This window comes from Corvus cornix, chromosome 5 (assembly GCF_000738735.6).
Source record: "Corvus cornix cornix isolate S_Up_H32 chromosome 5, ASM73873v5, whole genome shotgun sequence".
Lineage (NCBI taxonomy): Eukaryota > Metazoa > Chordata > Aves > Passeriformes > Corvidae > Corvus > Corvus cornix.
In genome coordinates, this window is record NC_046335.1 from 52,729,730 (window position 1) to 52,743,888 (window position 14,159).

At 35.8% G+C, this 14,159-nt stretch overlaps 1 protein-coding gene across 6 annotated transcripts in view; it reads right to left on the reverse strand.

Annotated features, from left to right (window-relative positions):
• SBF2 (SET binding factor 2) overlaps positions 1 to 14,159 on the reverse strand; it is a 234,333-nt gene that overhangs the window by 9,574 nt on the left and 210,600 nt on the right. For all 6 annotated transcript variants that reach the window (XM_039552225.1, XM_039552228.1, XM_039552226.1 and 3 more), the window contains 6 exons: positions 12,994 to 13,170; positions 10,018 to 10,119; positions 8,721 to 8,906; positions 2,679 to 2,805; positions 1,703 to 1,830; positions 947 to 1,180 (listed from right to left, as the gene is read on the reverse strand). In XM_039552225.1, the coding sequence (XP_039408159.1) occupies positions 947 to 1,180; positions 1,703 to 1,830; positions 2,679 to 2,805; positions 8,721 to 8,906; positions 10,018 to 10,119; positions 12,994 to 13,170 (954 nt within the window). The remainder of the gene's footprint in view (positions 1 to 946; positions 1,181 to 1,702; positions 1,831 to 2,678; positions 2,806 to 8,720; positions 8,907 to 10,017; positions 10,120 to 12,993; positions 13,171 to 14,159) is intronic.

The window sequence follows — 14,159 nt, forward strand, 5'->3', positions numbered from 1 at the left end:
TCTGCAAAGCGTTTTCAAAATAAAACACTGCACATAGTGATGTGGTTTTGGACATACCTGTGGCTTGAAACAATGGAAGTGAAGAATGCCCTTGTCGTTTTCCTGTGCTATCAGTTATGACGATAATCAAATGTTAGGCTGTTAATTAATTATAATCAACAAACATCTTCATTTTTAAGACAAGACAGATGTTAAATCACTCTAAATAACTACAACAAGTATGATAATGGGATCACTTTTCATCCTTTAATGAAGAAAGGACAAAACCTAAGCAGCCTAAGTGAGACCAAACAAGAAAAAGCCAAAATCAAGCATCTATTTCAGGCACCAAAATATTTTGAAGAATCTAAATTTATCAGTTTGGTTCTAGTAAACATGAATAAACTAAGAGCAATCATCATAGAAAGCTTTTTGGAGCAATTTGGGCCAAGATGTTGTGTTTATGTTTGTGTATCTGTGTCCCAATTGTTAAAATCAACAAGTGTCAGATTCTATCTTCGGATCTGTCCAAAAATCTGGGTTGTTATTTTACCACACACCTACTTTAAAATGAGTAGAAAGAGGTCAAGAAAGCGAGATTCACCATTTGCCCAAATGAAAATAGCCCTTCCTGCATTTCCTAGAGAAGGCAAACTAAAATTTTATTTATTTTTTAAAACAGACAGTGAAAAAAAAAATCCATGAGTAGTTATTAACTACAGTTACAGCGTACTCCCAGGGAAGTGCTCATTCAGGACAACATCAGCTTTGCAGGAAGTCTGATTGACTCCCAGAACCACCACCGTATCTCCAGATCAACCAGTCAGTCTTGCTAAAGACCTGCTTTGACATCTGTCACGATCCTTTTAGTAACAGCATATCTGTAAGGCAATAACTTCAATAAAAAGGAAATATGAATTTCATGAGCACTAGAGAACTTACTGTTCCGTGCAACACAAGTACTTACATTTAAAAGGCTGGTGATGGCATCAGGCTGTATTTTTTTTACATCATCATAACATGGCCACACTATTTTCCTCTTAGTCTGAGAGACTGAACCATCTGTTTGGTCGTTTTCTTCTGAAACACTGCATTTTGCAGGTACCATGGTCCAATCATAGGAAGGACCTGTAGCCAAAATCTCTTCTACATAATAATCCCACTTTTTGAGGCTGGACATATTTACATTTGGCTTCAGTGCCTGTTTGAAACAAAGTGTTGTAACATGAAGGAAGCCTTTGAATTTCAGACTTACAACACAATACCTGTATTTTCCAGATTATTCTAAATTGAATTCTACAATGGGGAGTGTACTGTGAATTTTCTAAAATTATTCAAGACACAGCCCGACCTAGGGGACATACATTATCATACAAGACAGAGATATATATAATGTGATTCAATCAGATTGTTATGAAATGTATCCCACTATGACTCTAAACTCAGTTCCCCTTTAAAGAAAATTTTAATAACAATTCATATAATTTCATGAAATCAAACAAGGAACCTCATTTACTTCACCAGGATGCAAGAATACACATTCCAGAATTTGGCCCTTTAAATTACATTTCCATGACTTTGAGATACTGCTTCAATCAATCAGGTAGGGTCAGTCTTGTCCACCAAATACTTAAATCAGTTAAGAGCAATTAAGATATCAAAATGTACTCAAGGAATCACTCAGAATAACCAAACACCTGTATTTAAAAAAAAATAATCATACCTCTATTTCAGTAGGGGCATAGAGGTAATTGAAGAAAATAGGGCTCCTTTTGTGCATCTTTTCAATACAATCCCAAATACAAATTCCTTTCTTGGCATGTTTATCTCCTTTATCTTCAAACAATGTCCCTGGGGAAAAGAAGAGCAGCAAAAAGATAGCTTTATATCAATGCATAACAAATGCTAAAGCACAGCCTAAAGGAACTTCACAGATTGAAGGTATAGCAAAGTCTACTATCAAATGCCACTGCAACAGGAAATAAATAAAGAAGATATAGAACAGAAATTAACTTTGTTTGGAAATAAAATGGTTGCTCAAGTCTAATCCGCCCCACAGCTACACCAGCTTTTAAGAAAAGCATTAGAATTGACCGTATGCCATGAGAACCGACCCACAAAGCAGAGAATTTTGGAGCAGGTTTTAGTGGACAAGTCCCAAGAACAGCCTCGGCTGTGGTTATGTAGCCTCAGTAAGAGGGCTCTGAGGGCAGGTAAGGCCTTGGAACCAGTAAGGTTGCACATGACAGATGGAGTAAAAAAGAAAATATAAAAAGAGAAACACTGAAGATAATGCAAGAGAAAGAAGTGGGAGGTAATAGATGGAAAGGTTTTTCTTTCTTGAAACTTTATGCACTCTCTGATGGATTCCCAGAGACTGTTTCTGTTAAAAGAAGGTATTTAGTAGGGAAAATGGAACTATGTGGATGAATGGCTAAAAACCCCTGAGGCATGACACTAATTTCTTCCACTTTCTCTTAATGCCATCAGGGGCATGGCTCAGGAATCACTGATGTGGAAAATACTACATGTTCTTGACCTCCTTTTTGCTTTTTAGACCTGAAATGTAATTCATTACATGGTCACCACGCAGTTATTGGACCATTGTAACCCAGGCAAACCTTTTGTAGATCAAATATTGAGGAGAAAAATATCAACAACTATAAAAGCAATATGCAATACACAAAGATCACACATACCATGTTCTAGTCTTTCATAATCTGAATCCAGAAGAAATGTTTTAAATCGATTTGATATGTGATGAAAAGCCAGAAACTTCAGATAATATTGATTGAACTCAAACTCTGTCGGGTATTGGTTATGAATCTAAAAAATAAATTAAAAAAAAAAAGAAGGAAAAAAGTGGATATTGAGGTATAATACAAATAGATATGTAAGAAATAATAAAGTGAAATGACAGCAAAACAATTCCCCCATGAATGCTGAAAACAAATGGCAAGTGTCACACAAATCCTTCTAACATTTTGTCCTAGAATATTTTTTGGCTAAATAAATTAATGTAGTGTCTATGCTGCAGAAACATTTCAGAGCAGATAGAGTGAACTGTATAGTAAGCAGTATTATACTCTGCACAAAGCCCATGATTCTTTCAGGAAATCCAACTGGATATAAATCTTCCTTGATAACTCTTGAGTCACCATGTAACTTCACAGGTAAAGATGCTACTCCTGGATGGGGCTGGAATTCAAACCTTAACTGGAAGGTTTCACAGTGGATTCCTTGCTATTGCTCAGAACTCCACGGGGCAGACACGTAGAGAGACAGTGCTGCAAATGACATTCCATCTACCACTCCTGAAACAGCCAATTTCTCAAGTACTTGCTAGTCCACAGATATTTCTTCCTTTTCAAAACACGACCCAAAATACTGCAGTATGAAAAAAAAACCACACTGAGGAAATGTCTTGCCATTATTCTTCTAAAACAGTTAAAAACTATGTAATTCCTTGAATTGTTACCCTCATTAGGCTATAGCTCTAACTCAGTGAAATGTCTCCAATATGACTCAGGAGCTGATATTTATTTAAGAAAACTATACAAGATTATCAGAATACAGCACTGTGAAATGGCTGGTTCTTCACAGCTGGTGTAAGATTTTAAGCATGAAGTTTAATACTCATGGCAAAAAGAATTTAGCATTAGTTACTGATATTTATACTTGATATCCATATAAAATGAAAGATTCTAAAAATCTTGATGAGAGAGTGCCTGGAGAAATTTCATGCGTTAATTTAAAATTTACTCTTCAAATAAGTTTGACTCATGATCTTTATTTTCAGCAAAAACAAGGCAATTAACTGAAAATTCCTAACTGCAGTGGAAAAAAGTACAGCTTGCAATCGAAAAAGAAATTGCTGACTGAATTTCACATTTGAAGTATGTCCCACTGTGCTTTGCCTAGCTTCACATCAAACCTGTAATATACCTTTAGTTCTGCAATCTTCCCATGCCTTGTATTTAGCATTCCCACCACTCATTTTCCTGTTCCATATTTTCTCTCTAATCTCTTATCAGTTTCTCTCTTAACTTATCAGTTACTCAGTGGGGTTTTTTTCAGTACTGATGGGAACTGCTATTAAGACTACTTGAAGCTCCTTATATTTAGATTTCCATACAGAGCAGCTAAATAAAGGGGGGAAAAAGTGTTCAGCAAGTGTTTTCTACTGAATATACAACAATGACAGGAAAATCCCTTGAAAGGACCTATAAACACCCACACAGCATTTCAGACAGAGAATTTGTTGTTATCATATCTCATTATCTTGGGGCTGGGTATTTAAAATGCTAAAACACTTTAAGATATGTTAGTTCAATATATCTGCTCCTATTTAATCCCCATTTTCCCCCTGATACAAATACTACATTCCTGCACTGATTTGTAAAATAAAGCTAAGCATTTTTTTTCTATGATAAATTCAGGACTTCAATTTCATAGATGAATTAAATATTTAGCCCTCTTAATAAAAAAGATTTTTTTTCAAGGAGAAGGTTTTCTTTAATATACTGTAAGAAGGAAAGGCAACATTCTGCTAGTTGACATGAATTATATACAGGGTCTTAACTTCTGCTTATGGTCCAATAATTATTTTAATACATTTAAGAGTTACAAGAACAAGCTGCTGATAAAATCTTATCATGGATCTTAAAGTTGTGGGTGATTCCATTTTTGAGATTTCTGGATGCACAAATATCGTAATAACTAGAAGTTATTATAATATAATTTACTTTTAAAGAGAAAACAACTATAAAACATTTCTTTGATAGAGGTAAACAATGCAGTAATTGCTGTTGTCTTAATCTCCATAACATATGAACATTCAAAACCTGATTGAACCTATATGTGTTTCTAATATTATGATTAGAGAAACTCAGCATTTTAGAGTCCTTTTTAAAATTACCATGTTCCCACTGAAGTATCTCCTGAATGTATTTAATAATCTTATCGATCTATCAGCCTCCCTTAGTTTTCCAATACATTTTGGTATTTTAGTTGCATTAAATATCAATTTTTACTTAGCATGAATGAGCAATACAGTACTCCCAATGCCCTGTGCTGGTAATCACTAGGAGGCTACTCCTGCAAACACTGCAATAACTGAACACATCTCCCGGGGGAGCAGCACTCACCTCCTCTTACACAGGGCGCTGTAACAGAACTCCTTACTGAGCTTAAAAGAAGTCAGCTCTAGAAAATCATCCGGTTTTGATTATATTTAATAAATTACCAAATAGATTCAGAAGAAAAATAAGAAAAGCTTCCTCACTGACATCACTTGCATAAACTTAGTCTCCTTAGAAGCAGAGAAAGTATCTGCCAGATGCTGCTATTGTGAAAGACTGATTTTGCATTAATAATTCAGCTGACACCTGGAGATATTGGCATAAACAATGACTTTTTATAAGATGATGCAGTTCTAATTTAGGAATCACTGCTTCATTTGTTTTCTCTGTATCTTTAGTTTAACCAATGACATTTAATGCATGTACTGGCTCTGTGGTAATTTTCCTACTGCACCTAGTATATTTCTAAAGGTTAAAAATACTTTGAAAGGACCAAATGTTTGCTTCCAGTTAATGGGTAATTTTTAAAAACTGATCATAATATATATCACTTCAGGGTCAAGTTGCAACCTAATTGGATTCTGTAATTGTGTAACAATTTGCACAGAAACCAATGAAACTTCACAAAAAATTTCAAGCACAGATGTTAAGAAAACTTATTTTTTATGGTAAATCCATACAAAATTTCAACCAATAATTTGACTTCAAAAGCAATTTCCCTAGAATTTACAACCACGCAGTTAGAATTTGGTAACTCAATACTGTGCCATCATCATGAGTTAGAAGAGTAATCTAACTCTAGTGCTAGAAAAGTTAGTCAGAGTTGCATTCTCCATGGGACTGTAAGTCATTTAGCTTACAGATTTTTTTCTAAAAACAGAGAAGTCTATATTATCTATATTACACTGATTATGTTTCCCATGCCCTGTCTTGGATGAAGATAACACTTCAAAAAGATTATAACCCCTACACAGCTTTATCTTTCCTCATAAGAAATTACTGTCTTCTTCAGATTGACAAGCTAAACGGCTTGTAATGGTCTTTTCTACCAAATCTTCTCAACATTTTGGCTGGGAAAAGCAGGCAGGTGCCCAAGAACCCCTGAGCTAAGAGACTGGAAGGGTGGCATCTCCACCAGAGCAGCAGTGCATAGCTCTTGATGGGCTGCAGGAGGTACTCGTCCTGCTGACGCAGCTGCAGCCAGGGGATATGCACACAGCTTCAACTCACAAAGCAGAAAATACAGATCTCCCTGTAAAATGTATCTGTTAATAACCTGTATACTTCATGAGATAGTCAGATGCCTGCTGAGTGATATGCACCAAAGCTGCTACCTGAGGTGAATTACAAAGGAAATGTTCTTATATTTCCTCGACACATTCACATGAGCGCAGCCTGAGGCAAAATCGTACCTGACAGTTGTTAACAGCAGGGATTTATCCCACTTTGCATTTCATCCTAACTTTCCAAGGTGGGATGACTATAATCCACTATTCCATGTCCTTAGAACTGCAGACTGTGTTAACCTTTATTCAAAGTAAAACCAAGAATTCTGCCATGAAGAAAACACAGTCCATTCTACTTCATGACAATAAACTCAAATCCTCGAACTTAATTTTTAACTTTCTTCTGGATAACCCATTTGTCTTCCAAAATTTGTGTCATCTCTGAATCACTTGAGAAAGAAATACTGCATGGATAATTTCCTTGCCTTTCTTAATGACAACTTTTTAAGATTTATTACAGTAAAACTGAAGCAAAGTGTTTCAGGGTCAGAAACAGGATGTAGGCTACGTCTACATTAGCAAGTAATTAGAAGCAACCCAGAGTAGACAAACAGACCGAACTCAGCAGCTGGAGCTGAGGTTCCTGCAGCCATACTACACATTTGTGGTTTTACCCAGACTAACCTAGTCTGGTTGAGTGGATGACTCCACTATACACTGATGTCCCCAGTGGTTTTAAGCTAAGTGACAAATCACTGGCTCAGACCTTCTAAGAGCTAGTGTTTAGCACACACCTGAAACAGAAATTTTGGGTTTAAATTCTTCCCAGAAAAACCTAGTACATATGCAGCAGACCAGCATCAAAAAATAGTAAGGGGAGATGCTGGAAAGATTCACTCCAAATTTACACTACTGCTTTAAATCAGATATAGGTTTACTCCATTCTGCTAATGGATGCTGTTATCCAATCAGCCAGTTTAAGCTTAGACACTGAGAGCAGAGAGAATACAGCACCATGACGAAGACAAATGATTTAATTCACGGAATTGAATGAACCACCAGGCAGATGGGTATCAGTATTACAGCACATGGCAATTTTGTCCTGTTGTAGCCACTGCAACCAAGAACATGGTTTTATTCTACTTCAGAAAAGGAGCAATAACCCTAAGCCTACTGTAAGAAGAAGTGTGACACTTGGGCAGATTGACCTCTTTGAACGAAAAATGCAGTACTGATTCTCTCTAGAGAAATCTCCCAGTTTCAAATAAAAACCAACCTTACGACCACAACCACTGGGAAATGGATGAAACAGAAGATGTGACAAAAATTTCTAAGGTTTTCATAAGGGGAATGCTGTAGGAATCAATGCAAATTCCAAGGTTATGATTTATTAACTTCTGAGACAGCAATAATGATGGCTGTTGGTGTTTAACATTGGGACACAAAGAAAGTTGGGGATTTTTTCCATAACATATTTTTCAGTAAGTCTTCACTCATAAGCTCATTCCTTATCAGTCTGACACAGATATATCTGAAGAATGTTCTCCATTGCTTTTGCAAGTTACTTAATTTGTGGAGTTTTCTTCAGGTAGCAGAGTAAGGCTACTCACAGACTCCTCTTTCACGCAAATATTCCCTATGAAAGTGTGTTCCCAGTAAAAAGGTTGGTGCTTTAACAGTTATTTTCTGTGGTACACAGTCATCCATACATTTTAACACAGGTTAATAATATCAAGGAAACTTTCAGCTTTTTCAGTGAGAAAAATCAGAGAAGTGGGAAAAGAAGGACACATGTACAAGGTGAACTATGCAAGCACCCCTCCTGTATTTGCATACACAGAAACACTGCAAAGAATTTTCGTTTAGTGGTTTGACATGAAGAAAAGGACAGACTTCAGAATTAACCTGAAATGAGTATAATCTTCTTAACCCAACTTCTTCCTACACAACGCAGTTGGTGGTGTCCATCTTCTTCTGCACATGTACTAGACATAAAAATCAGAACATCTCAGAACCCCTGGTTTATAGCTGGCATTACTCCCAGAACTGGTGCAGTACAAGGCCTCTTCAAGGCTCATCATCAGGCACAAGGAATGAAGAACTGTCTAGTCAACATACTACAAATCACACCATTCCTCCTTCTGAATAAAAGACTCTAAAAGCCAGTCATAACTTAAAAAACCTCTATTTGAAACCTCTACACAAATGACCTTAATAGATCCTTACTACCAAGCATCCCTCTGAGTCTGCTGTGTATGGATGGGTCAGTCTCCTCTAGGCAACCATTCCAGCACTTCTTGAGGTGAGATCCATTCATTTTAATAAAACCTAGGGAATGATGTTACTAGTCTTCTCTCAAACCTGTATCTATAACATCTGAAATGACATTTCTTTATGAAACCTTCTTGTAAATGAAAGTTAGAGGTTGGCTTACCTGATGCACACAGTCTAAGAACTGTAAGAAAACAGGAGCAAATCCACTACCCTGACAATTGAGGGTCAGATTACTGCGTTGACTGAATTTATGACCAAAAGAGAGCCATTCTTTCTCCACCAGCATTCGGAAGCCTTCAAGTGTCCTGTAGAAGGGATCACTGAGTAACTGCACCAGAGATACCACCTAGATCACAAGACAGGATATTCTGTGTTATGAGTCCCAGAAGTTAGGAAAAGCCTTTAGTAAATGAATATAAACATTCAATGACCTGTTTATTGTTCAAGAAAACAAAAGCTTTCATATAAACTCAATGACAAGTATTTTATCACATACATTAAGTACTTTTATAAAACAAACCAAATAATATTTCACATGAAAAAGCTTCAGTTACATTGAGACTTCATGGTATCTGTAGAAGTAAAACCTAAGCAGCTACAGACTTGGGAGGTGACTACAATGCTTACTACATTCAAATTGTTTGAAATAAAACCCCTTTTACAATAAACATTTAAAAGATAGTATCTGCTACCTCAGCAAATAAAGCATGAAAGAATTGGTCCTGAGGGCTACTTCAGAGTTTTTTGCACCTGCCAACTGCAGTCTGTTTTTATAAACAGCATCTCAGGAGACTTTAAAATGCAGCACAGCCTTCTTGCACTTCCAGCTAAGTATCTCCCCTCTCTACTCTTCATTGTTTGGCAATGATTCCAATAATTATGGTCACATTCTTTTGTGTGTTTGTTTACCTGGTATTATGATGCTGGCTGCACATGAAGGTTTTATTTACTGGAATTATGGATATCTGTGTTTCTCTTCTAAATTATGAAGCAGCAGCATGGACACAATGCATCTATTAAATCAGGCAGCAGATCTTGATTCACCTAATTTATAGTTTGAGGTGATCTGTCCTTGCAGCAGGTATTACAGGCACTTTGGCACAAATTTAGTGTTCTTCCTGTGTGGTCTCCTAAGATCACTTATGGAAAGTGAATGGAAGAGAACAAATCCCTCCCGTGTTTAAACTGTGCTATGTTTAAAATGATAAATTAACAGTTGTGGCAGTGTTTAGCTTTCATTCTTACACATGGTCAGGTGCAGGAACGCAGATGAATTCATTTTAAGGAACTATTTCATGATGTAAATTGCACATGATTGCAAGGATCTATGCATTCTGGTTTCTGCCACAACACAAATTTATTCACGTCATACCGAATTATCTGTCACTTGTGTAAAAAGGCACTGCCTGTGTTTTTTCTTAATATTTAACTATTTCAAGGTTTTTATAGCAGCTTACTTGAGCAGTAATATCCCAGCCATCTTCCAAACAAACCATAACAGAAGAACCATTTTCCAGGAGTTCAGAGATGATGACACCCAGTTGCATTATCCTGTGAAGCTATAAAGTATTATGAATGAGTAACACACTCTAGATAAATCTTTAGAAAATATAAATAAAGAGAATCTTTTAATATTTAATATTTAAAAATGTATTCCTGGATCTACATATAGTACAGAAAAATACATTGATGCAACTGATTAGGCAACAGTAAAATGTAAGAGTCTAAAGATTTCCACCTGAACTACAACAAAAATAAGGGAAGTTTTGAAGATAGGAACTAAATGTATTAAAGCCAATGAGTACTGTAATAAAATAGCTGTCATAAAAAGGAGAATGGGAACAACACAGCCGACAGATTTACTGGAGAGAAATTCCATCCTGGGCTTAATACTAATATAATTTCCTGTGAAATGTTAATGTTCCATAAAGTCTCTAAGTACTTTGATGGGAGAACCCATGTAAGATATTTACAAGATAATATTACTAATATTCAATCCCATGGAAGTTGGAAATTAATGAATTGAACAATAAAAATAACAACAACACCACGAATAATCAAACCACAAATGTAAAAACAAACTGAGAAATAGTTTAGATAGTTGGGCAGACAAGCAAAAATGTATGAAAAGATGACACTTTAATTATTTGCACTTTAATACTCATTACACAATGATGCTAAAATAAGCAGGTTAAAGAAATTCAGGTGAATCTGAGCGATTTTATCTTACTATGAGACTTCACATTATTATTACTAAAAAGAAAAATCTATATGATGATTTTACCATTTTTGTACACTATGACAGCACTCTTGGTAAACAACATAATAGGTAATACATAAGCAATTCAGTTTTTTACAGCAGAGTGAAACTGTTCTTTTGCAGCACTGAATATAATCCAACCAACAGAAGCAATAGGAAAGATGAAAGCCTGAAAGAAGGAAGAAAACAGTATAGGAAAATAAATAAAAGATGGCAAGAATCATGTAAGATCATTTAGGCAAGGAAAAAAATAAGTTCAGAAAGTACAAAAGGCACAGGAAAGTAAGAAGAAAATTAAATTGAAGAAAATAAGAGGAAAAAAGATCAACCAAACAACAGCTAAACCCTAGAAAATTCATCCATATTCAGGGCAGTCTGTTTTTTTCCCACTTACAAAAACTGCCAAATATTGCTACAGCAATTGTGATAGAAAATCCTTGACTCCTCTGAGCATTCACAGAGCCATTATTTAGAAAAAACCCAACCCAGACAGACTAATTTTCCTGCAATTTTTATAGGAACAGATTGAAAAGAGAACCACTTTTAAAACCAAGCTTGTTTATTCTTCTACACTTTCTTGGGCAATAGAATAGAAGGCAGGCTGTTTTTTCCATCTTTAATGAGGAAACTGATATGCAATCTGGTTTTACAGATTCATTGTTAAAAATGCAAACCACTATTTTTGGTAATTTGTGTTCAGAATATAGGGCAGCACTTCAATTTTCTTCTATGCATTCACATCCTTATAGATAGTTAGTCCATACAGTGTTAAAATCAGTAATGTTAAACTTCTATTGCCCAGAAGAGGAAAGCATAATACAATAAAAACATTTCTGAGATGACAGATCTATGTTCTTTCAGGGGAATAGTAGAAAATGTGCCAAATCAGTCATAATTTAACTTTATCAGTCATAAATTAGCTTTATCACATAAGTCAGATATGACATGATTTAAACCACAGAAATGTGGTTTCAATGTAACAAAGCTGGTGTGCCACATTATGTCCTAGTCCTCAGCAGAGTGATGAACTCAAAGCAAAGAATGATCCCCTCCAATATGCCAAAAGAGAGTAACTCCAGTGTTATCTGCCCTTCATCCCTGGGCTGCTATGTTTTATTTCATCAATTCAATGATGAAATGAAATTAAATTCATTTATCTACACTTACCAACTTGCTCAAACACTCTGTGATTGAAAATGTTCACATGATGAGGAAATCAAATCTTTTTCATGCTCTCCCCCACTTCTCCCCTTCCTGAAAAGCTCGGTGGCCAGACCCAGCCATGACCAGCTCTGCTCACACCTCAGGGAAGAAGTTAAGCCACCCCTTGCAGGACATTTCAACCAAGAGTGCATTTTCTGATGTGTAATAACTGACATGTTTCTCCCAAGTATTTCCTCCTTAAGAGATCAGCAGAAGTTTCTATTCTGCTTTCTGTGATTAATGGCATTCGAGAAAAGTATATTCAGCAGCAGATTCCAAACATAACAAGCAGCTGTTAAAAAACATTCACTGTAATTAAAGTGGTTTTAGATTTACAAAGAGCTGGCTTTCCCACATCCTTCTTAATTTGCATCTTGCAAGTTTGCTCCAGTCTTGCCTTGGTTTGGTTAATATTTATGTAAAGGAATATGAGATAGGGAAATAAAGGTATAGATTCAGGGAGAAGAGCTCAACACACATAGAATCCTCTCTTCCCCACAAACACTTCCCCATATCCCACAACAGATGTTTGCTTATTTTTTAACTTGTGCATACCAAAATTCAGGGTGGGAATACATAGGAAGAGTCAAATACTGGTTCTAAAATCAAAAAGCTCATTTACTGTTCCACACTTTTTTCTAACTTTTAAAATATATAAAATAAGAAAAATAATTGAAAACCAAGACCATGAATTTATTTAGATAGAAAACCCAGTCATCTCTCCTTCGTGTGTTCCATGTTATAAAACATAAATTTTATTATAAAAATGCCTCCCATATTTGTAAATGTTATGATTGTGTTAAAATAATAATGCTTAGGTAATGCCAGAATTGATAACAAGCAAAGTGATCACAATGAGCAATGAACATCTGGTTAGAACACAATAGTCCTCTGTCACAAGAGCTTGGAATTTATTTTGTGTGAGCAGCACTGTGTATAGATTATCAGAAGTACCTGTCAGATAAATTACCTGTGGGAACCACTCTGACTCCCCAAGTGCTTTGAGGAATGTTGCCTCAGAATCAGTAGGAATAGTGCTGGGAACACAAGCTCTCATCAGCTTTTTAAAGCTCGCCTTTGTCTGTCGGATGTCACTGAATTCAACAGGAACAAATTCACAATTCAAAGCAAAATCAAGTTTGAACCCCTGTACGAAAAGGACAACAGCAGATGTAATTTAAAAGGGAAGCATATTTTTCACTGACAGACTCCTTAAATCCCAAAGTCTTGCCTGCTTTATTGCTAAATAATTAATTCCTCATGAAAAATCTGCGCAGCTAAACACCTGCCCAGGATAATAAAAAATATAATAAAAATCCTTGCAATATGTACCATAATAAAGTACCCAGCTATAACCAGAACAGCAGAATGTAGTGCACAGCAGTCATATTTTCAATAATAATAATAATAATAATAATTCTAGCAGTAATAGTAGTGAAAAAGTTGAGTGACTGTTTATATACAACATAATGTGCTGTCTTTAACATTTTTAAAGCAAATCAACAATAAACAAATAAAAATGAAAATATCTGTACAGATGACATATGAACAATGCAGGACACATTTTGGGAGATCAATAAAGCAGAAAAAAGTAACCCCCACACCCAAAAAGAACCCCCATAACTGCAAACCAGCTGACTCATCTAAGGAGACACTGGACATTGAGGGAGTTGTTTGACTGAAGTACCTGGTTCAGCACAGAGCAGCAGCTGGATGGTTTTCCTAGCAGAATTCCTCATGTTTTACTTAACTTACTGCATTTAGCAAAGGAGCAGTAAGAGAGGAGGACTGAATTAAGAGAACAAGTTAGCTGACTAACAAAAACCCCACCAAAACCCAACGGATTATGATGAAAAGCATAATATGGAGAACATTATTAGGAAAAACAATTCTCAAGTATGAAGAGCATCACTGAAGAGGTTCATGCCAAACTTCTTGAGTTTTCTTCAGAAATTGCTTTCATTGAATTAAAGCTGGCCTGCAAATAATCTTCATTAAGCTCCTCCATAGAATGCCAAGCAAAAATGTAGGAAAGTGAAAGCCCGGCTTTAATTCCGTTTATATTTTGGCATGGTTCAAAAATAAATTCAATAACTCAACAATGGTAAGTTGTAATAATGCATGACAAAAGCAATT